Raw genomic sequence first — 21309 nt, forward strand, 5'->3', positions numbered from 1 at the left:
CCCTGCATCTCACCAGCAGGGCAGAATGAAAGCCCAACTGCACAGAGACACCACAGAAAAGGAAATTACTCTGGTTTTCAGCTCAACCTGGGGATAAATAATTTGCCCGTGCAACAAGAGCTTGAATTAAGGCTTCTATTTTTTCAAAATATGACCTAATAGAGGAAAAAAAAACACAAGCTGAAAAGCAACTTAAACATTTTCTTACCGATTTTACAGTTAACATGACAGAAAATACCTCTTGATTTTCTCAAGCAAGATCAAGATCATCCTTGTTCCCATCAGCCCTTTGATTTCAGAGATCCTCATAATTCAATTAACTGCTTACAACAAAACAACCTCCATGAAAGGATTCATTCACCCTAAAACTCACTGGGAACTCCAGACAGAACTTGGCTCAAGGAGTGAATTTCTGCTGTCACAACACACAGCAGAGCCATCACCTGAGCTTTCTGTGCACACACAGCACAGCAGGCACAGTCCCACACCAAGTGAGAAGGGTGTACCTGAGGAGAATATGTTTTAAGTATTTAATTTTCTGCTCCATTGATAACTATACCCTAAAACAAGAGGGGAGGGGATGAAAATAAATAATCTCCTTCCCATTAAGCCTGGCATAACTCTGTTCGCTGAAGAATGGTGCTGTGGGTTTTCCTTACAGGGTCAGCAATGTGTGCCATGGTAAAATATACAAATTATTTCCCAGGGTGTATCCATGTTTGACGCAAGCACAGGGCATGAAGCCATTCTCTGAGCTTCCTAGGAACCAAGGATTGCATCTCCTCACTTGTGCCTCCTAATTATTGCTACAAGAGGTATCTGCAATGAGAAATTCTTTTTGCATGATCCATTTAATTGGCCACTTTCTCCTCACAAGCCTGCAGTGAATGCTTCAGGTGGTGCTCATAGCTCTGTCTGTCCTTACACGCAGCCATAACAAGCATAATTTAAATTATATCAACTATTTATGTGACAGAATATATTTGTGTAAAACTTCAGGAGACCTTATCATGCTATCAAATTGAAATTTCAATACTGAGCTCCAGCAAATAATTTCCACTTCAAAAAGTACATCTGGAAAGTGAGAGGATAATATGTGCACGTATCAGCACATCTCGTGTCTCTCTAGGTTACTAAACCTCCTGTATCAAGGGCAGCTTGCTTTAGTAAATATTAATGCAGAACTCTGCATAATATCAGGCTTCAGTTATTCAGAGGATCTCTGAACTGCAAGTAAAAATAAGCATTAAAGCCCACACTATTAACTACAGATTAAGGTCAGAACCCAACAGTTGTTCCATATAGAAGAATGTAATAGATAAACATCCACTGACCGTGATACTGATCCCTTCTACAAAGCAGATTGCAAGATCCAGGCTTTAAAATTTTTAAGAACATTTATTAGCTCAGCATGAATGCAATCCTTCACTCCCACAAAGAGTGCAGAACTGGGACAAACTGTGTTTTGGGAGTTCTGGAAAGGCATCACTTAGGCACCTGCTGGCCAGCCCAGTCTGCATTTTCTGCTCTGCAAATCTGACACTTCTAAGATTAACCCCACTGATTTTTATCACTGATTTCCTTTTCATTTGGCCATGTTAAATGTCAAATGATCCAATGTCTGACACTGCCCTTTTAATTATTACAACCAAAGCTTAAAGATGACACACTCATCCCCTCACCCCTTCAAAGTGAGGCTCAATGAAACACAGGAAACAGTAAGAATTCAAAGGTCAATATTTGCATAAGTGGAATAAAAGCCAAGAAAGCAAGAATTATTAAAAATTTAATTCGACAGTAAGTTCTACAATTAGCACTCTGTCCAAGGTATTGATTTAAATTACAAAATAAGCTTCATAGACAGTGCTGAGGACTTCATTAAAAATTACTGAACTTATTTATCAATGCTTCCTTCAAAAAGCTCATTATAAAAACCTGCACAATCCCAATTAGACCTCCCAAATGCATTAATGATATATGAGGTCTTTTATTCCCTCCATCAATCTTAGGCTGCACATTTACTTATATAATCAATACTCCAAAGTTAAGAAATGTCCATGTATTCACAGCCTTGCATCAATGAATTTGTTCACTCAACACCCTCTGACACAGAGTCCCCGTCCCTGTCAGTCACATTAACCAACCAACCACATTTTATTGCTCTGTAATCAGGATTCAAAAGCACTTGAGATGACAGGAGCAATAAAAACCCTTGAGACTTTATATGTCCATTATGGTGCCTGGGTTGTTTAAAAACAGGAGCTGCAGTTGCAGCCTGTGCCTATAAATATGCACAGCACCAGCACAGAGCCAGGCAAGCTCTGGGTGCAGGCAGGAAACAAAGGAATCTGAGGTCAAAGCCCCTCTGCAGAAAGCAGGGGAGGGATGCAGCGGTGACAAACGTTTGTCCTCCCTCTTCCCAAAATAGAAATAGCTCTCTTAGCAAATATTTCACAGTGCTTTAGGACTTTTGCTAGTCCATTTATGAGAAAAGAAACCTGGACAAGGCATATTGAGCAAGATGTCAGGGTGAGGTATTTGTGCTCCTTATGTCTGTCCAAGGTATCTGAGCAGACCCAGGCCTCCAGGGATTTATTTGCTGCTTGCTGGACTTTGAGGAGAACCCCTGACCCTGACAGACCTTGCCTTCAGCACATTTGTTGTCAAGTATCCAAACCCACAGAAGCCATGTAAAACCTCTGCTGCCACAAACCCACGATGCATCACTGAATAAAACACGAGCCTTAAATGTTTGTAACATCAGGCATTTATATTCTGAAATGAAAGTGACGCCTGGCCTTGTACCAGGTTTAATAATATACAAGAAAATTCTGTTTTTGCAAAGGGTTCAAAGAAGCTCAAGCTCAATTAGATCATCAGCACTTTATATAAACTTGACAACTAAGCTGTTCTTCATTACACAGCATCAAGAGATGCTGACAAGACTTGGGTTTTGCAGAAATCTAAGAGACGAGCTTTGCTGCCTTTTAGGAAAACAGGGGCAGGCATCAGTTTTACAGCTCCATCAGGCACACCTGGGTACCTGAGGCAGAACAAAACACTTAAAAGAACTGCTCAGTAAAACAACAACTGGCAAGAGCACACAGGGAGCACCAGATCGTGAAACCCTCTAATGCAAGAGCCTGCTGTGCAGTTGGTTAACGACTGCAGATCCATTAGGAAACAATGCAGCTTCCCAGGAAAATATATCAAACATCTCCACCACTTGCACTTCAAAACCCTCTCCAGCACTACACAGCTTTTTAGTGCTCCTTTTCAGAGGCAAATCAGGGAAACTGCTGCACTGGGGTGGCAGCTCCAGACACTGCAGGAGCTGTGCTGGTGGCACCAACACAAGGGTCAGAGTCAGACAAGCAAAGAGCTGGAGGCCCCAGCACAGGGAGGAGCTGGAGCTGCTGGAGAGAGTCCAGAGGAGGCTCCAGGAAGAACACAGGGAAGGAGCAGCTCTGCTGGGAGCAAAGGTTGGGAGAATTGGGATTGATCAGCCTGGAGAGGAGAAGCTTTGGGCGACCTCACTGTGGCCTTGCAGTGCCTGAAGGAGTCACAGGAATGATGGAGAGAGACTTTTACAAGGGATGGAGGGACAGGACACGGGGAACGGCTTAAAACCGACAAAGAATAGGTTTGGATGGGAGACTGGGAAGAAATTCCTCCTTGTGAGGGTGGGCAGGCCCTGGCACAGGTGCCCAGAGCAGCTGTGGCTGCCCCTGGATCCCTGGCAGTGCCCAAGGCCAGGCTGGACAGGGCCTGCAGCAGCCTGGGACAGTGGGAGGTGTCCCTGCCCGTGGACATTTTCCACTGCCCATGGACACCTCCCACTGTGGCACTGGATGGGCTTTTTTAAGTCCCTTCCTGCCAAAACCATCCTGTGATTCTGTGAACACAAAGAAATAAACTACCATTTAAAAAACACTACTTTTTCTTATTGATCTACTGAGCTAAGAATGATACTTCAGGAAGTTTTCCTATCTAACAAAACACAAAATTCCCCAAGGTCTTTGGGCAATTGCCACAGTTGTATGTTTGTCCTGGCCATACACCGCATTAAAAACACCATAAAATACACTTTAACTAAGCTGCACAACAAGATTTATTGAGCCATTGCTGTGTTTTAAAGGTTCACAACTTAGGATCTCTCAGTAAGATCAAAAGGAATTCTGAGCAATATCTACGCATCAAACTCTTTGAAACAGACCATAAATGAAATCATATTTTTCTCCTTTCTTTCTGTAACCTTGCAGTATTTGTCCCAATGGCACATACACAGAGCAGAACTGAAAAACACCCACCAGAGGAATGTACCTATTGCTTTCTGCTGCATCCACATCACTTGTTTTAACAGCGAAGTTTCACTCTATAAAATTACATCCAGCAGATGTAATTTGCAAAAGCTGATGACAAAAAAAGGAAGATATAAAACGGACATACTTGGAATAAGCTTGGAATTAATTAATTTAAAGTTTGCAAACAAGGTAGGAACAGTTCAAAACCTAATTCTACAGCACATCACAAATTCAATCAGCCAACCTGTCCCAATGGAAGAACACAAAAATAACTGTATATACACTTTAAAATAAACTTTGCTGCTTAGTCTGTTTCTATGTTTATCATTATTTTGTAATATTTTTTATGGGAACAAGTTCAGGGAACTGTTAGGCTGAAATCTATTTTATGCAGTTCTGGAACAGGAGAAAAGTGGAGCTGCCCAGAACCTGTCAGCACCTCGCAGGGTGTCACCTTCAGACACATAAAAATCCTCTCAGGATCAAAGCCTGGATGCAAGAAATGGAAAAGTATTTCAGGTAAGAGGCTCTAGGGAACAGGAGAGGTCACATCTCTCCCAGGGAATCAGGAGATGCCATGGAAATGCACACAGGGTGATAGAGGAGCAAAAATAATTATGAGGGGGATTTTTCCCAACAGCAATGCCTTAAGAAATAAAGAAAACTGAAAACCAACCCAATAAAACACTGATGTACACAACCACTTTGCATAAAATAATGATTATTTCTGCACTCTCAGAACATAAAGATTCACTTTTTTGTTTTGGGTTTTTTTTCTTTACTATTAAAGGCCAATTTCTTGAGAACAAGATTACTTTGACATGGATTCTGGCTAATCCTGCTGAGTAAAAACCAAAATAATAAACCCACACAGACTAGAAGCTGAAAGAAGAGAAAGTATTATTCCAACTCCTTCTTGTCCATGAATAATGGCTTGTTTACTAAGAAGCTGAAACACCACACTCAGCACACATTCCAGGGAAGTTAAAAATGCTGATAATTTCAAAGGAATAGGAAGAGTGTGCTTTGGGAAGAGGGTTACATTGGGAATAACCTTCAAAATGAGAATTTCTATCTACAGTCCATGCCTTGGATATGTAGTGGTCCCTCATTCAGCAGTACAATAAGGAAAATCAGTATTTAAACCACTTTTGAACCACTAATTCTTTTTTAACATATTCCAATTAGACACCCTCATGCACACCCTGGTGTCAAAAGCCAGGCACACAGAACCCAACTTCTAAGCATCTGATTCTTGTAGATTCTGTATTTGAAAATGGCAAAAAAATTATCACCAATATTCAATTGTGTCATCAGTGTAAGGACCCTTTAGAGAGATAAAAATGCTGAATTCTCAGCAACACAATCTTCATAAAACTCTGCTTCAGAATAAATTACAAGCTTCATTTAACTGTATGGGAATGCTTGCAGGGTATGCAATACTGAGAGCTGTATATAATTTTTTTTAATTGAAGTAAAGAAAAACAAGGAGCAATAGCTGCAACTTCAGTTAAAAATCACTTTTAAAAATATGAGCTATTTTCTTAGCAAAAGGAAGACAACTTGACAATTGCTACACAAGGCAAATAAAGCCCTGAATATGCAATTTGTGTTGATCACTGTCCATCCACTGACACTTCTGACAGTGGCAAAACCTCTATTTGTAAATGATGAGCGAATCTTCTAAATCTTGAAAGGCCATTGTATAAAGACAAGCATTAATTAGACTTTTGCAGCTTCATTTTAAAAACTAAGAAGTAGAGAACTAAGAGCACTAATGGCTACATTTTTGGTGTTTCTGGATGAATATGCACTTTTAGTTCAAGAAGTGTGTTTCTGTCAGTCTAAATGAGAAATAAAAAGGGACATCTTGTAAACTAGACAGGACAGACAAAAATAATAATTCCATTTATAAGGACATATTTCAGACTTCTAATAAAGCTCACTTGATGAAAAGATTCAAATTAATACAATAATGTGATTTCAAAATCTAAATTAAGCCAACTAGAATATAAGCTGATGAAAAGACCTACATGCCTGCAGTTCCTTAAAGTCTATATTATGTAATTGCAAAAAGGAACAAAAAAACTTCACGTAAAACCCATTCTAATTAAGAAACCAGAGTAAATGACACTGAAATGCACAGAAAGTTACATATGCACGTTTGGTTGCCTGACTTAGAAGGTAAGAGTTATAAATCACATTATTTATGGAAGGCATTATTCATAAATAGCTGCAATTGAAAAATTAACCACTGATAACCAGCTCCAAGCACTCTCAGCCTCTGCAAGCCTTCAACGGGCACCGCTGGAAACAGTTCCAATTAAAATGTTCAGCATTTTGTTCAGCACAAGAATTTAAAAACACTTAAAGGGTAGTTTCTGTTATTAATGACACACAAGAGAGTCCTTCTCTCTTAGATTTTCATGCTTTCTACTGCAGACGGAAAAGCTGAGGAACTGAGCCTAAAGTAATTATTAAATAACTTATTATTTTTACCTCTCACCCTAAAGAGGAAAAACCCACAAAAGCAAACAAAAAAGAAATAATTATCAATGCATCCCAACAGGGAAATCTGTTTTCTTCATCCTCTTGCAACCTTCTTTCCAATGGTTCATTATATTCTGCTCATGGCATCTACAAAAATCTTGTATAAAATGAACACCATATGTGGCTGTGTAACAGCAGCTGATGTGCAGGATAACCAAGGGAGAGGGGAAAATTAACAATATGACAAACTTTATCTTGCCCAGGCCTCAAACTGGTTTATCTGTCAGCTGGGGGTGAGCTATCACTCCCACATGCCCAGTTAGAAGCTGAAGAGCCCCATGGAATTACATCCAGGGCACTGGAACAGTCTCCTGACTGGAACTCCTGCTGGGACACCTGACCAACGCCAGTAAGCAAAACAAACTTCTCATGCTAGAACATGGGAAGGGTGAAGATGGTTTTGCTCTTGAAACTGAATATAAGAAATAAAATGCTTGCTGCAAGATAAGGTTTAATTATGTTTGAGGTTTGATGAGCATAGTACCACCAAGGAAATTTTCTAGGAAAGAGGAGTACAACTCCATATTTATTTCTTTTACTGCCATGTTCAGTGTTGAGTGAATCACACATTTAATTAAGTACATTGAGAATCACAGAATCATTTAGGCTGGAGAAGACCTGCAAACAGCCATGGAGTAATTTGGGTTGGAGGGGACCTTGAAGCTCATCCAGTCCCACCCCTGCCATGTTCAGGGACATTTCCACTGTCCCAGGCTGCTCCAAACCCTGTCCAGCCTGGCCTTGGGCACTGCCAGGGATCCAGAGACAGCCACAGCTTCCTTGGGCACCCTGTGCCAGGGCCTCCTTATCCTTTCAGGAATTTCTTCCCAATTTCTAATCCAACCCCACCCTCCTTCACTCCTGTCACTGCACACCCTGGTGACAGTGAGTCCCATCCTTAACACTGCCAATGCCACCACTAAACCACGTCCCCAAGTGCCACATCCACATCTTCAAATCCCTCCAGGAATGGTGACACATCCTGATCTACTCAATATTGAACTTGTGTGAAAGCATGTGATGTAGTAACAAAGAATCCTCAGCAACACAGAGGCGCCTTCCCTGTCCTGCCACAGATGTCCTGCTGCCCCTTCTGCCCAGCTCAGGGACAACAAATCCCCCTCCCAGCACAGAAGGCAATGGCTGAAAGCAGAACCTGCACATCTGCACTGTCAGGTGCTGCTCCAACAGGAACACATCTGTGGAGGAAAATGCTGTGAACTAAAATCTCAATTGCAGGGCTTTTATGTCCAATGAGCTGCAGTGGAATCCAGGAAACAAAACCTTCCAGGACCTGCTCTGTAGCACCCACAGGAAAAGCTCCATGCTCCAGGATCACCCAGCACCACAGCCAAAGCTGGGATGGGCATTTCCAAAGGGTTCTCCTGGTCTGCACTCATTGAGACTCAGGAGTTTCACCCATCACTGCTGCTCTCAGGAGGAACTCACAATATGGGCAACTTTTCAAAAACCTCTCAGAGCTCACCTGCAGAAATAGGAACAGAATCTCAACTTTCACAGGCATCAGCAATTAATAGCACCATGTTTCCTCATAAAATGGGTCAGATGTTGCAGAAGTAAGGACAGCCAAAGGAGGGGAGGAACAATAAATAGAAGCTGACAAGACAAATGCACAACAAGCATCTTATCTGTGTATGTGTATGTCAAATTATCTGCAGATGAGTAAAATTACTGCCCTTTGAGAAGGAGTCCAGAAACACAAAGTCCACAGATCAGGCTGAGGGCAAAAGGCCAAAGGAAAGGACAAAGCAGAGAGAGGAATCATGGAAACTCTGTGCAGATACAATTTATGCTCTCAGGTGCTGTTTATTATGTTGTTTGGGTTGTTATTTTTTGGGGACTGTGTGTAACTGTTTAGGTTTTTCCTCTGGGGGTTCCATTTTTGAACAGATACCTCCAAGTTATGCACACAAAAATACATTAACAAGGCAGCTGCTGGAAGTGTATTTTTACTGAATTCCCATTTCAGAAGATTTCATGCTGACTTTCAAGCTCCACAGTCACAGCCTTCCATGGAATTAATTTCTCAATCTCAGGCTTTCAGCAGCATTAGTTAATGTAAACTGTAGCACATGACTAATAAATAATATATAGAGCACAAAGGAAAACACCCACATTGTTCAAGCCCTGGTCTGTAATACTCCATCTCACCACAAAAATGATAATGATACAAGAGAAGCAGTTCTGGCAAAGAAAAGGGAACTTTCTATGTGTCTTGTCCACCCTTTGGCAAAAACATTTCCAAGTAAGGAAGACAAATTATTTTTATGAGAAACAACGCTGCAATTAAATAGATTTTTATTTCTTAGGTTACAAAGGAAAATGAGGACTGTAAAAGGAAGAAGAAACTGTAGGGGAAACACATCCATCAGGATGGAAAACCAAGAATTAAGCCTTGATCCAAACACAGAAAAGAATAAATGGTGCTGCTCCTACTATAAATATATCAGCACTGAGGATTGATGAAAACTCTGTGTGTCCAGCCAGGTTGGAAATGGTCAGAGTTTTCACTGGCTCAAATCTTCAGATGACAGAACATTAAAATTTAGTTTCTCAACCAGATCACTACACAGACCACTAACAGAACATTTTTAATGAAAATACATCATTTAAAAATGAGGCGGCACCAAAGGGTTCTTTGGTATTTGTGTTGTAGAAGAGAGGTCAAGAATCATCAGATAAAAGATAAACAATGCAGAGGAAATGAAGTGCTGGTTTGATGTGCCAATGTTACAATATTTGAGTATTAAAAACTGATAAAATGTCCCCATTTTCCTTTCCAGTGAAGGAATTGCTGTAGATGTCTGCCCAGCCCAGACCCAGCACGGCACGAGCTGTTCCAAGCAGCTTAGGACAATGGAAGGTAAAATCCAACTTTCAGAGAGAAATTATCTGAAAATAAATTGAGGGAACACAGGAAAAAACTCTGGAAAGAGCAATAGTTGCCCAGATAGGGAAGCATAATGATCTGCTTTAATTGAGTTCTCTAATTTTTATTTATGTAAATTAGGGAACAAATGTGAAACTCTTCCTTAGCTCATTACTACCCTAAAGCCAAATGTATTTCACAGCTGAACTACAGCAGAATATTGCACTTCAGTAAAGCCTGCAGCAATCATGTCAAAGAGGGAAAACTTGCTGTTAATAACTACAAATTTTGACCATTTAGGAGAGAATGAACAACAGACCCTTGATCAGGAACATGAGCTGATCACATTTTTATTACTGTAACTAAAAATATTTCTGCCCTGAGGAAATGTGCTGAGCCTTCAGTGCTGAACTTAAAACAACCTCTAAACCTACATAAATACATGTTCTACAATATTTGTTCTTCACATCTTAGTGAGTTCCTATTTGTTGATGTCTGTTCAGCAGAAAAATGTTTTTTACAAACCCAACAGAAAGGAACAAGTATAGGTTACACTCAGAGTGGAACAGACTATCAAAAGAATGATGAAGCCAAACTTTAACTTAATTGGTTGCTTAATTTAAAGCTGGCTGTCTCAAAAGAGGAACTTTCATGCTGTGGCAGATTGAAAAAGGTTTCAATTATTCTGTTTTTCACATTGCTCCTGCAGTATTTCCAGGTGCACATCAGAGGAAAGCTTTCAGTGCTACAGACAGCTGGCTGGCCTGCTTGACGATGTAAGAAAACAAAACAAAGCCAAAACTTCCTGGAATAATCCTCCCATCGTGTTTGCACTGCCACTGACATGATCAACAGCAAAAGCAAAACAGCAGAATGAGAACTCCTGCTTCACAAGCACAATATTTAAAATACTTCATGTTTCTATAAATCAACAACAAACCACAAATATGAAAAGGCAAAATGCTTTCTAAGAACAGGAACAAAAATTGCACAGAATCCCAGAATCACTGAGGTTGGCAAAGAGCTCCCAGACCACGGAGTCCAACCTGTGACCAATCCCCACCTTGTCACCAGCTCAGAAACCGAGTCCACACCCAGTTATTGCTCGGACACCTCCAGGGATGGAGACTCCAAATCTCCCTGGGCAGCCCCTCCCAATGCCTGACCACCCTTCCTGTGAATAAATCCTTCCTGAATCCCATCCCTAGGAGAACATTAATCCAGCTGAAGTCTTTCAAGCTCATTTTCCAAACCACACATGGCCAAAAACACAGACATTTCCCACTGCTACTTCATGACCTCAAACACCCTTCTCTAAAAATCTTATTTTCAATCAGAATTCTGTCTCCTCTCCATGAACTAACACATGGCTGGCTGCAAACCTCAGCAATCTTTCTGAGCTTCTGTTTGCTGGAATATTCAGCAGCCACATTAAAATGCACCCATTAAGAAAGACAAACTACTTAGGATGTGGACTGTCCCTGGCTGAGCATTTGTGTGGTAATAATGCAACTGCACCTGACCCTCTGCCACATTCAGGGCATTAAAATCACACCAAAATTTAATTTGCTGTCTTTTGCAAATTCATCAGGATCCCATAAATAAGGAGGTGGGAAAAAATACATTGTAAAATGTTTTAGGAAAATAAATTGAAAAAATCCTCTTCAATTCTAAAGAGCTCATTTAAATGTCTTTATGTAATGCTGAAGCTGAATACTACAGCAGAAACAGGCATCAAAATCTGAAAACCAAAGTGATAACATTCAAGTGAAGACAGGATCTACTTAAGTCCAATGAAAAAAAGGTATTAATGGTCCAAAATCAGATCATTTCACTAGTTTAAATTCTAATAAAATCTGTATTAAAATATTAAATTATTTTATTTGAGGACATCTAAAAATTAAAACTAGGTCACTTTTTTAAATGATGTTTTAAAAATATATAAAAACATACTATGTTTGCTGCAATAGTTAAAACTTCATAACAACTAAGAACTTTTGTTTAATTAAAGAACTCTAATGCAAATATTGATGGAATTGCAGTTTTTTATAGTAGAAACATCATTTGAATGCAGTGTGTGACTATTGTGGGCCTTCCTCTTCCCCTTGGGATCAAAGGCCAGAAGAATTTCAGACAATTTGGAAATAACAAAACCCCCAGCTCTGAATTCTGCCTGAGATCAAGTTTGTGTCTATTGGGAGATTTTACAACACTCTTGAGAGCAGAGTAGAAAAGGCTTTTTTTAATGGAAACACTGAAGGACCAAGAACCCCAGTCATGCTAAGAGCTGTCACTGCAGTGTTCTTTCCTTCAGGTCCTACTGAAAATTCCACTTTATTCTCCATTTGTCATTCTTCTCTGTAAAGACAGCCACTTCATTATAGAAATTAGGCTTTTTTTCTGCAGCCTGTCTTCTTGTTTCAGACTTTTGGTTTTAATTCCTCGTGTTCTCAGTAATTCTGATCACTAATTTGGCTTTCCAGCTTTAACTGGTGACATTTTAGACAGAAGCTTCAGAAAGCTAAACTGAAAAAACATTGATTCATTGATAGGTGGCTTAACTTTATCATGGAAGTTTTATTTTTCAAGAGTATTATCCCAAGAGTATCAACTAATTAATTTTGAACACAAGTGTAATGAATGATGGTTAAAAAACCCCATTACTTAAACTTATCATTGCACAAACAACAGCTTGCTTCAAGCCATGTAAAATCAGAATATTGCTCAGAGATTTACTCAAGAACACAGTCAAACCCACTGGAAAACAGCAGGCTTTAAAGAGGAAGTGTAGGTTCTCTGATACAGACAAAAGTCAAATTTGAACATATTTAGATTCCTAAAAAGCGTCACTTCTGAGGCATTTAAAACCAAACAGAGCTGCTCTACTGCTTTTACACTTGGTTGTGTGCATGAATGGCATCTGCAGGGGAAACAAGAGTGAATCAGAACTTCAGCTGGCTCTGTACAGATCAGTCCTCAGCAGCAGAACTGCTCCTGGCTCACAGAATTACAGCGTTAGAAGGAATTCCAGGCGGAGGAAAGGAAAATGAAGAGGAAAGGAAATCCAAACCCCTGGAGATGAGCTGCTAGGCCAGGGCGGATCTGTGGCTAGGGCAGGGCATCCTGCCCAGCCTGAGCCCCCAGCTGGGAGACAGGAGAAAGTCAGCACTGTGCAAACTGCAGAAGCTAAGCTGGATCACTGCACCATCTAAATGCAGCCCCAATTATCTTCTGTATACCAACAGAAATATGTAATGAACCTCTAAATAACTCCTGAACTAGGAACCACTGAGCTGTCCTGCATGAGACTGGGATAATGCCATTCCATTACCACCTAAGCAATGCTTTGGATGTGATGGGTGGCAAAAACCTACAAAATTTAATATTAATGTTTTGGGGCACAGAGGAAAAATCTGCATCACAGAGGATGTCTGCTCACCTTCATCAGGAAATGCTGTGTGTGTCTGCAAGGCTCAACTTGCAGAAACAAAACTTATTTATTGCTAATCTTTAAAAGGTATCAGTCTTTGACATGCACTCTCTCAGAGGTTTAATTTCAAAAAGCATCACCTCACATCAACTTTCACAAAAATACCACAGAATCCATCATTTCCCTAACTGCTGTGTAAAAAGCAGTGTTCAGGAGAGTCAAATGTGCTCTAAGGCAAGAGCAAATACCCATCAGAAATGCCAAGAAAGAGAGAAGGAAAGGCCAGCTAACGAGTACACAACATGCAGCTGCAACAGAAGTGACAGGGGGAAGGTGGGGAAGGGAGAGGAACAACAAAAAGCCTCATCCTAATTAAGCAAACATATGACAAAGGAAAAAACCTGCACTGGCTGGGTGTGGTTATTTCGTGATTAAATGCTAAATAATGAGAAGTATTTGGCAGAAATACAGGCAGTGCGAGAATAGAGCATTTACAGTTTTCATACAGCAGCCTTCAGTTTCTCAAGGTTAGCAGGTTTATTAAATCAGTGATTTTATACAGGTGGATTTTTCTTTTTTGTAATTCAGTATTATATAAGACAGAATTGTCTTGTCCTAATACAGAGATAAAGCCAAAGGTCCTCCTGAACATGCATTGTATGAAAATGAAAACCAGGGACTTTGGGTTATGAAAAGAAGCCATATGACTAAAAAGTGAATCCATTTTCCAAAACGCCCACACAGACAAGAGCTTCTGATGAGAAAAATGATCTCTGCAAAGCTAAATTGCACAGATTATTTCCATGAAAAGTTAGAATCTTGCAGATTATACGATATTTACTGCGCTGGGATTTAAAAACAAAATCCACCAACTTTTTATATTATTGCAGTATGAATAATGACTTGATTGTTCAGTGTAAATTATATTAAAAATAATTACTTAATGGAATAATTGCCTTCTTTTAGAATTCACATAGGCAATGATGCTTGCTTGGTTTTTCCAGGATTGTTTCTCTCTGGCTGCTGGTGAGTTTTGGGTACCTTTAGAATGAGGTGCCACCACCTGTGTGTGCCAGCCAAGCAGCTGGGGCTTACCTTGGCACTGGAATCCTTGCTTCCCAAATCCCCTGTGGAAAGAAGGAAAAAGAACTGCATTAGTATGTTTGGCTTTCATTTCTACTCAGTGATCTCTAAAAACATAAAAATAGCTTCATATTAAATTACCTCAGGTTTTGCTACGACAGCAACAGATTTTCAAATACACAACACAGACCAGCCCACCCATTTCAAAGCAGAGAACAATAGCTGTCACCAGCTATGTAATTTCAGCTTCTGGCAACAATTTTTTATTATTATTATTTTACAAGCTATTTTGGATCTACAATTATCATCATCAGTGATTGCTGCATAATATTTCAACTCGTTGAATGCCACATGTATATTTAACAGCCACGTGAAATATTCCAAGTTCCAGCAAAGGCACGTAAAACAAACCAGACTTGGGGTTTCATCCAGATTTTGGGATTACAAACTGCTGCTGTGAGGCTCAGCTGGAGTCCAGCCGTTTGCTGTATGGAAAGCAAGCAGGTGAAAAGTTTTGCTTGTTTCAACAGAAATGAGAAGACAGGCCCCTGATTTTCATAGTGATTATTCTCCAGCTTCCTTGCCCCATTTCCATAACGAAACACAAATGTGTGTGTAGCACTTGTGCAATGAACACAATGACATCCAACACATTTTGTACCTCTGGCAAACTCCACTGCAGTGGATTTATTTGTTTATCTTTAAGCATCTAACATTCTCTTCCCACAAAAATAACTGTTTTGAGTATCCTGCCGCTAAACATTTCTCTGCCTTTTTCTTTGCAGCCTGTTTTTCATCTGCAGAGCTGGAGCTGCTCACACTCAAACAGAAAAAAGCCATGAGCTGGAGAAGCTGTGTGCAATTAACACCATGGAGCTTAATTATCAATTTTATAGAAATGGTTTCTTAAAAAAAAAGTATCAACAATTTCTCCACTTTTTATTTATTTATTTATGGAAGAGACAAAACCTTCAGTGCACTGTTCCTTCAGGAAAAAGCTGAAATGACACAGCTTAGAGCATTTCTCTACATTTCTCTGCACAAGTTGCTACTTCTTGTTATTATAAGCAAACCTGAACCAGGAAAACCAGGAGAAAAATCAAATTATTGTTTACTTGGCAGCACATGTGCCTATATTGTCATTCTGATGCTTTTAGCACTCATCTTCACAAAACGCAAAAGCTGGAAGCGTGGAAATGCAATCACAGGAAAGCCGATGGCAGGACCAGGAACATGGAACAGACTTGAGATAATTTTTAATCCTTTGAAATAGACTTATTTGCAAATATTCCTTTTTATCTACTCCAGAAGCACGGCTGATGCTCAGTGTCTGAGCTGAACCCCTGCGGAGCCGCAGCCCACTCCACTCCTAGAGCAGTTTCAATGTAATTTTTAAGTACAAGTCTTTTAAAAAATTTCAACAGTCCAGAACCAAAGCGGAGAGGTGAAAGTTGCTGAATGAAGAGGAAAAGGAGGCACTAAACTATTTTGTAAATATTACCTGATGAAACGTAATCCAAGGAAAAGAATCTATTTGTAAATTTCATTGAAAGGTTGTGTTTACTGTTCTTTACACCTTCAAACATTGTTAATTGACACAAGTCAATTTGGAAACACTCAATGGCTGTTTGAGAGCGGCCCATCTCCAAAACAGAAAACCAAACAAGTTTTCGAGGTGTCAGATGCTCTTCTAAGGAATGTGAGGAGCTTCCCCCGGCTCAGCAAGCACGACAAGACAAGAGCACAGTCGCTCTTGCCACCTGTCAGCCTCAGGATACCCTTTCAATTCCTGTCATTGGTGACAGAGCTCTGCTTTGTTTTATAATTGTGCTGCGGGTGTGCACAAACACCGCTCGCAATAACCCTGCAGCGGTTTTTCACACCTCCCAACCCATTCTGGTTTAGTTTAACTTTGAAGCAGTTTTTGAAAGTCTCTCGCTTTTACCACACCCAAATTCACTTTTTAATTTTTTTTCCCCCAAAAAAAATTTAAAAGAGAGAAAAACTCAGAAATTTGAGTTGTTTCTTGCGCAGTCTACCATGTCAGCTTTCCTTCCTTAGTCTGTGAATATCAATCATTTCTGGCACAAGCACAGTCTTTGCTTCAGCATGCAAGCAGAGGAAAACTGACAGAGGAAGGAAAAGGTCCGTGTCCAGACACATAAACACACATAAAGAGAGCAAGAAGCGTGCCACGGACACAGCCAAGTGCGTGCAGACCCTTTCACAACTTCGGCCAAAATAAATCACAGCTCTCGTTTTCACCACCCAGAGCCGCAGTGCAAACTTGAGCAGCGGAGCAGGGCTGGAGCGAGGTGAAGGAGGGGAATCCCGAGCTGTTTGTGCAGGTCCAGGACGGCCGAGGCTCCCGCGGCTCCTGCCGAGCCCGGGCCGCCGCTCCTCGCTCGGAACGGGGAACGGGCACGGAACGGCCCGGCCTGCGCGGAGCTGCCGCCCTGCCCCGGCCCCGCACGAACCCATGGGTGTACTTTTCCCTACCAGCTCAGCAATGAGGGTGTTGGTAGGGAGTTTTCCTGCCCTCTCGCGCAGGAACACTTCTCTCACAAAAACCACCCCTCCCTTTCCTCGCCGTGGAGCGGAGCAGCGGTGTCACGGTGCCTGCCCGGCCTCGCTGCCCGCCCTGGGCAGCAGGAGGGAGCAGGGCAGGCACTGACCAGGAGTGAAGGCTGGGGGACCCGAGTTCAACGCCCCGGTCTGGCGCGGGCACCCTCCGTCCCAGCGCGGCTGTGCCCGGCTGAGCCCCCAGCCCAGCCGAGCAGAGACCGGGGACAAGGGGTGAGAAACACAGCTCTGGACCGTGTCTGAAGCGATAACCCCGGCGCGGGGCTCCAGACCCTGCTGGGCTCTGCGATAACCCGAGCGCTGACAAGTTTGGGGGCTCCCGCCGCCCCGAAAGCGGGGTGCGCTCAGCCCGGGGCTCCCCGAGCGGCGGCAGCCGCACACAGCCCGCCGGGACGGGGATGCGCCAGCGCCAGGGCAGCGAGGTGACACGGGGGGTCACCCTCAGCGGGGTCACCTGCCCGGCCCCGGCCAGAGCGGCGGCACCGCGACCCGGCTGCCCGGGGACGCGGCGGCTGGGCGGGGAAGGGAAGGCAGGGCAGGGACGGGGGCTCACCGGAGCCGGGGCTGCCCGAGGCGGGGAATCCCCGCGGCGGAGCGGGCCCGGGCGGCGGCGGGCGCGGGGGGAACGCGCGCCCCGGGCTCTCACCAGATGAAGTCGGTGCAGTGGCTGCAGAAGGTGGGCTGCTTGAAGAAGCGCGCGATGAATTTGTGCTCCTTCACCTCGTGCACGTTCTTCTGCCTCAGGGCGCCCTTGCGAGCGAAGCGCCGCGCCGCCTCCGGGTCGGCGCCGGGCTCGGAGCCCGGGAACACGTCGGCCATAGCGCCTCCTCCCCACCCCCCGCCGCTCCGGGAGTCGCCGCCCCGACGTCCGCCCCGTCCGGCGGCCGCCGAGCCTCTGGCAACGGCGGCGCTGGGCGCTGCCTCCCGCTCCCAGCCTGACGTCGGAGCGGAGGAGGATCCCGAGCCCTCTCGCCGGCTGCTCCGCCCGCGGCTGAGCGAGCGAGCCCCCGGCCGGGGCGGGGCGGGCGCGGGGCCGCCCCCGCCGGGGAGCGCCGGGGGAGAACGGGGGGCGGCCGCACCTGCTGGCCCTCGTCAGCTCCCGCAGCGCGCCCCGGGGCTCTTTCTCTTTCAGATACACACACCCCAGGTGCTCTCACTCACACACCGGGGCTCTCTCTTGCACACGCACCGGAGCTCTCACACTCACCGGGGGCTCCCTCACGCACACATCAGGGCTCTCTCCTGCACAGGCACCGGAGCTCTCGCACTCACCGGGGGCTCTCTCGCACACACACACACCGGCTCTCCCCGCTCACCAGCTCCCCCCAAAACGCACCGGTTCCACTCAGGTACACACCGGTTCCCCTCTCTCTCTCTCTCTTTCTCTCACATTCACCTACACAGGCTTCCCTCACACACAGGCACACACAAAAGCTCCTCTCACTCACACGCGCACGCTCAGAGGTTCCCTTAAAACACGCGCACAGAATCTCCCGTCTCACTTTCTCTCTCCCCCACTCATAGAGATTCACTCACACACACACATTCACTCACACACAGAGATTCACTCCCGTGCCATGCACAGACAGGGGATCCCCTCGCACACACACACAGAAAGTCCCATCTCAGTTTCTCTCTCTCACACACACAGAGGTTCCCCTCACACCTCCGCACACAGACCGGCTCCTCTCACCCCCCAGCTCCCTCCATGCCCACACAGACACAGCAGCCGGTGCTCTCTCCCCCCCGCACACAGCCCCGGGCAGGTCACACACACACAGTTTGCCCCGCGTCAACCATGGAAACCCACACACACAGTTTGCCCGGCGTCAGCCATGGAAACCCACACACACAGTTTGCCCGGCGTCAGCCATGGAAACCCACACCTCCCCTCCCTGCAGGCAGCAGCAGGACCGTGACCTCCATCCCTGTTTCCATCCCTGCTCCCTTCGCCCGGCCCGGCACAGCCACCTCCGTGTCACAAAGCACGGGGAACCTGCCCCTCTCTGCTCCTGGCCGCCTTCACCACACGCTCTTCCTGCACCCGCCCGAGAATCGTTATTCCTGCACCACAACAAACGAAGTGCAGCCCTGTGCTCTCCCCCGCACACCTTTCCCCTTCCTGCCGCTCTCAAAGGCAGCCGCAGACATGTGAGCGCTGAACCGCCTGCATCTCTCAGCACCACAGGATGTCCTGCCGCTGTGCCATGGATCTTTATGTATCAATGTAAATATATGCAGTAGTTCTTATTTCAATAGAAAATCCTCAACAAAAAGTGTAGGAGACATCCACAAAGTCTCTTTCTCTCATTAGGGCATTCAGCACACACACAACGGACTTTTACCTTGGTTTTATGTCATCAAGTATTCCATAAAATAATAGACCCGTCCATCTTCCCTTACTCAAATTACACACAAAATATTCACAACTCCCTGGATACAGAAACATCTGCCCATGGCATCCTCTCACATTAATACACTCAGAAAAATCATGACTATACCAACATAAAACCACAATATATACATAAAGAAACCAAGTATTAACCGTATTGTTTATTAAATGTTGTTCCCGTTGTTACAAATTTACACATATGGGACATAAATGCGTGTTAAAAGTTCTACCCAGTGTATCTACACACTCATCTGTGTAAGCATGTGCAAGATGTTTTATTTCACAAGAATGAAAGCCAGCTAATTAACTCAAATTAAGTGCTGATGGGAAAAGTGTGCATGGACACTTAGCACAGAACAGAAATAACTCGCTACATACTATCTTAATTTAAAAGCCTCAGTTTCTGGGTGCAACTTGGCAGAACTGGAATGTCCATGGCATTTCACCAAATAACCAATGACAGGGATGGCCCTGCTTTTCTCTAAACTTAGAGAATCACACCAGATGCCCTAGAAACTGCTGCCATATGCCCTTGCTTCATGGATTTTATTTTGTGAGCAACTACTTCCAAATTTGATCTGAAATCCAATGAAATATAAAGATTTTTAATTTGGTCTCCACCTATTCTGCACATGTTGCAAATCTCTTCTTCCTCTTCAGAGGGAATAGATTTTTCTTGCCTTAATCAATTTATGCCAAAGCATGAGGAGCACCAAGAAACATTTTGTACTCTTGTTAAGGGCTCTATCAAGAAACATGAAATGTGTTTATTTCCATTCCTTTTGTGCTGTATCACAAAAACAGCCACCAAAACTGGAGGACCTGAAGGGGTCACAACTTGGATTACATCAGGCTGGGGAAATCTGCGTATTTTGCTGTTCCTTAAAATCTCACAGACCTGCTGAATCATTTTGGATTCCAGTTTCTTTCCTGCCACTGACTCTGGACCAGATTCATTCACTGAAACACTGATGAGTGTGCCAGGCTCATGTCAGGACCCAGGGAAGAGCCAAATGGCACCAGCCACAGCACTACAGGATCACAGTAGGATTTTTTTACTGATTCTCTCTGTGAAGCATCTATTTCACCTCAAACCTAGCAATTATTTGTACATCATGACTAGACACACTAGGCAAAGAAAAGCTCCATTATATGCGCCCAGACAACCAGGTAAACCCTTAAAACATCCTTGTCCTACTGTATGTAACACACAACTGCTTTTACTGCTGCAGTTTGGACACACAGCACTTAAACAGTGCTTTTATTATATTCACCTTCAATATCAAGCTTTGTCACCCTGGCCAGGCCACTCTTACAGTGATACCACAGGGGCATGGTGTGTTCCACGCCCAGACACCTTTGGCATGAGCTGTTGTGACACCAGCTCCTCTTGCTGGGAGGTTTTTCATTGCCTGAACACTCATTTTTTCTACTCTGGGTTAAGCTCCTGTGGGTGATACAGGAACCCATCCCTCCTTTGTAAATAACTGGAGGAAAGACGTCTGCCACCTCTTCCTGAGTGAGCACATTCCCCCAGCAGCTCATGGCTTGCTCTTCTGCCCAGGGGAGTGTTTGCAATTTGCTTCTGGTTCAGGCCATCTGGACAGGGAGTCAGCATTTTCACTGTTTGTGTTCAGGCATATACATGGCCATTAAATCAGAGCACCAGCTTTTCCAATCTCCTGGCCAGCAGCTTCAGAACTCCTGACTCCAAAGTGCCATTTATGGGGTCTTCTCATAGCAAATTTACTCCTGTATGGCTGTTTGGATGATATGCTAGAGACTGTCCCTGATAGAAGTTCCTATTGGATGATTTAAGAGTTTTTTTTCTCTATATAATTTGATTATTGCTGTAACAAGCACAACTTCTGAAGTTCTCTCTATATTTCCATCAATACCACCCTAGGTCTGTAAGTGCATCTGGGTTCGTTTTGAAAAAGGTTTCTCCTGAAATGTCTTTGCTTTTACTCATCTGCTGGAACAGCAATCCACAGTCCGCATCACTTTTTAATCAAAAAGCAATAAAAAAGGAAACATGTATCAGGCTCTGTTCTGCCTCACATCCATTCAGAGGGAG

The 21309-nt window shown here is 43.6% G+C and overlaps 1 protein-coding gene across 2 annotated transcripts in view; it reads right to left on the reverse strand.

Annotated features, from left to right (window-relative positions):
- Positions 1 to 17676, reverse strand: part of PRKCA (protein kinase C alpha) — a 142682-nt gene extending 125006 nt beyond the window's left edge. For both annotated transcript variants that reach the window (XM_058817288.1, XM_058817287.1), the window contains exons 1-2: positions 17487 to 17676; positions 14270 to 14301 (exon numbers count right to left, since the gene is read on the reverse strand). In XM_058817288.1, coding sequence (XP_058673271.1) covers positions 14270 to 14301; positions 17487 to 17659 — 205 coding nt within the window. In that variant the 5' untranslated portion in view covers positions 17660 to 17676. The remainder of the gene's footprint in view (positions 1 to 14269; positions 14302 to 17486) is intronic.
- Between the last annotated feature and the right edge of the window lie 3633 nt (positions 17677 to 21309).

The sequence above is a fragment of the Ammospiza caudacuta genome, chromosome 19 (genome assembly GCF_027887145.1).
Source record: "Ammospiza caudacuta isolate bAmmCau1 chromosome 19, bAmmCau1.pri, whole genome shotgun sequence".
Taxonomy (NCBI): Eukaryota; Metazoa; Chordata; class Aves; order Passeriformes; family Passerellidae; genus Ammospiza; species Ammospiza caudacuta.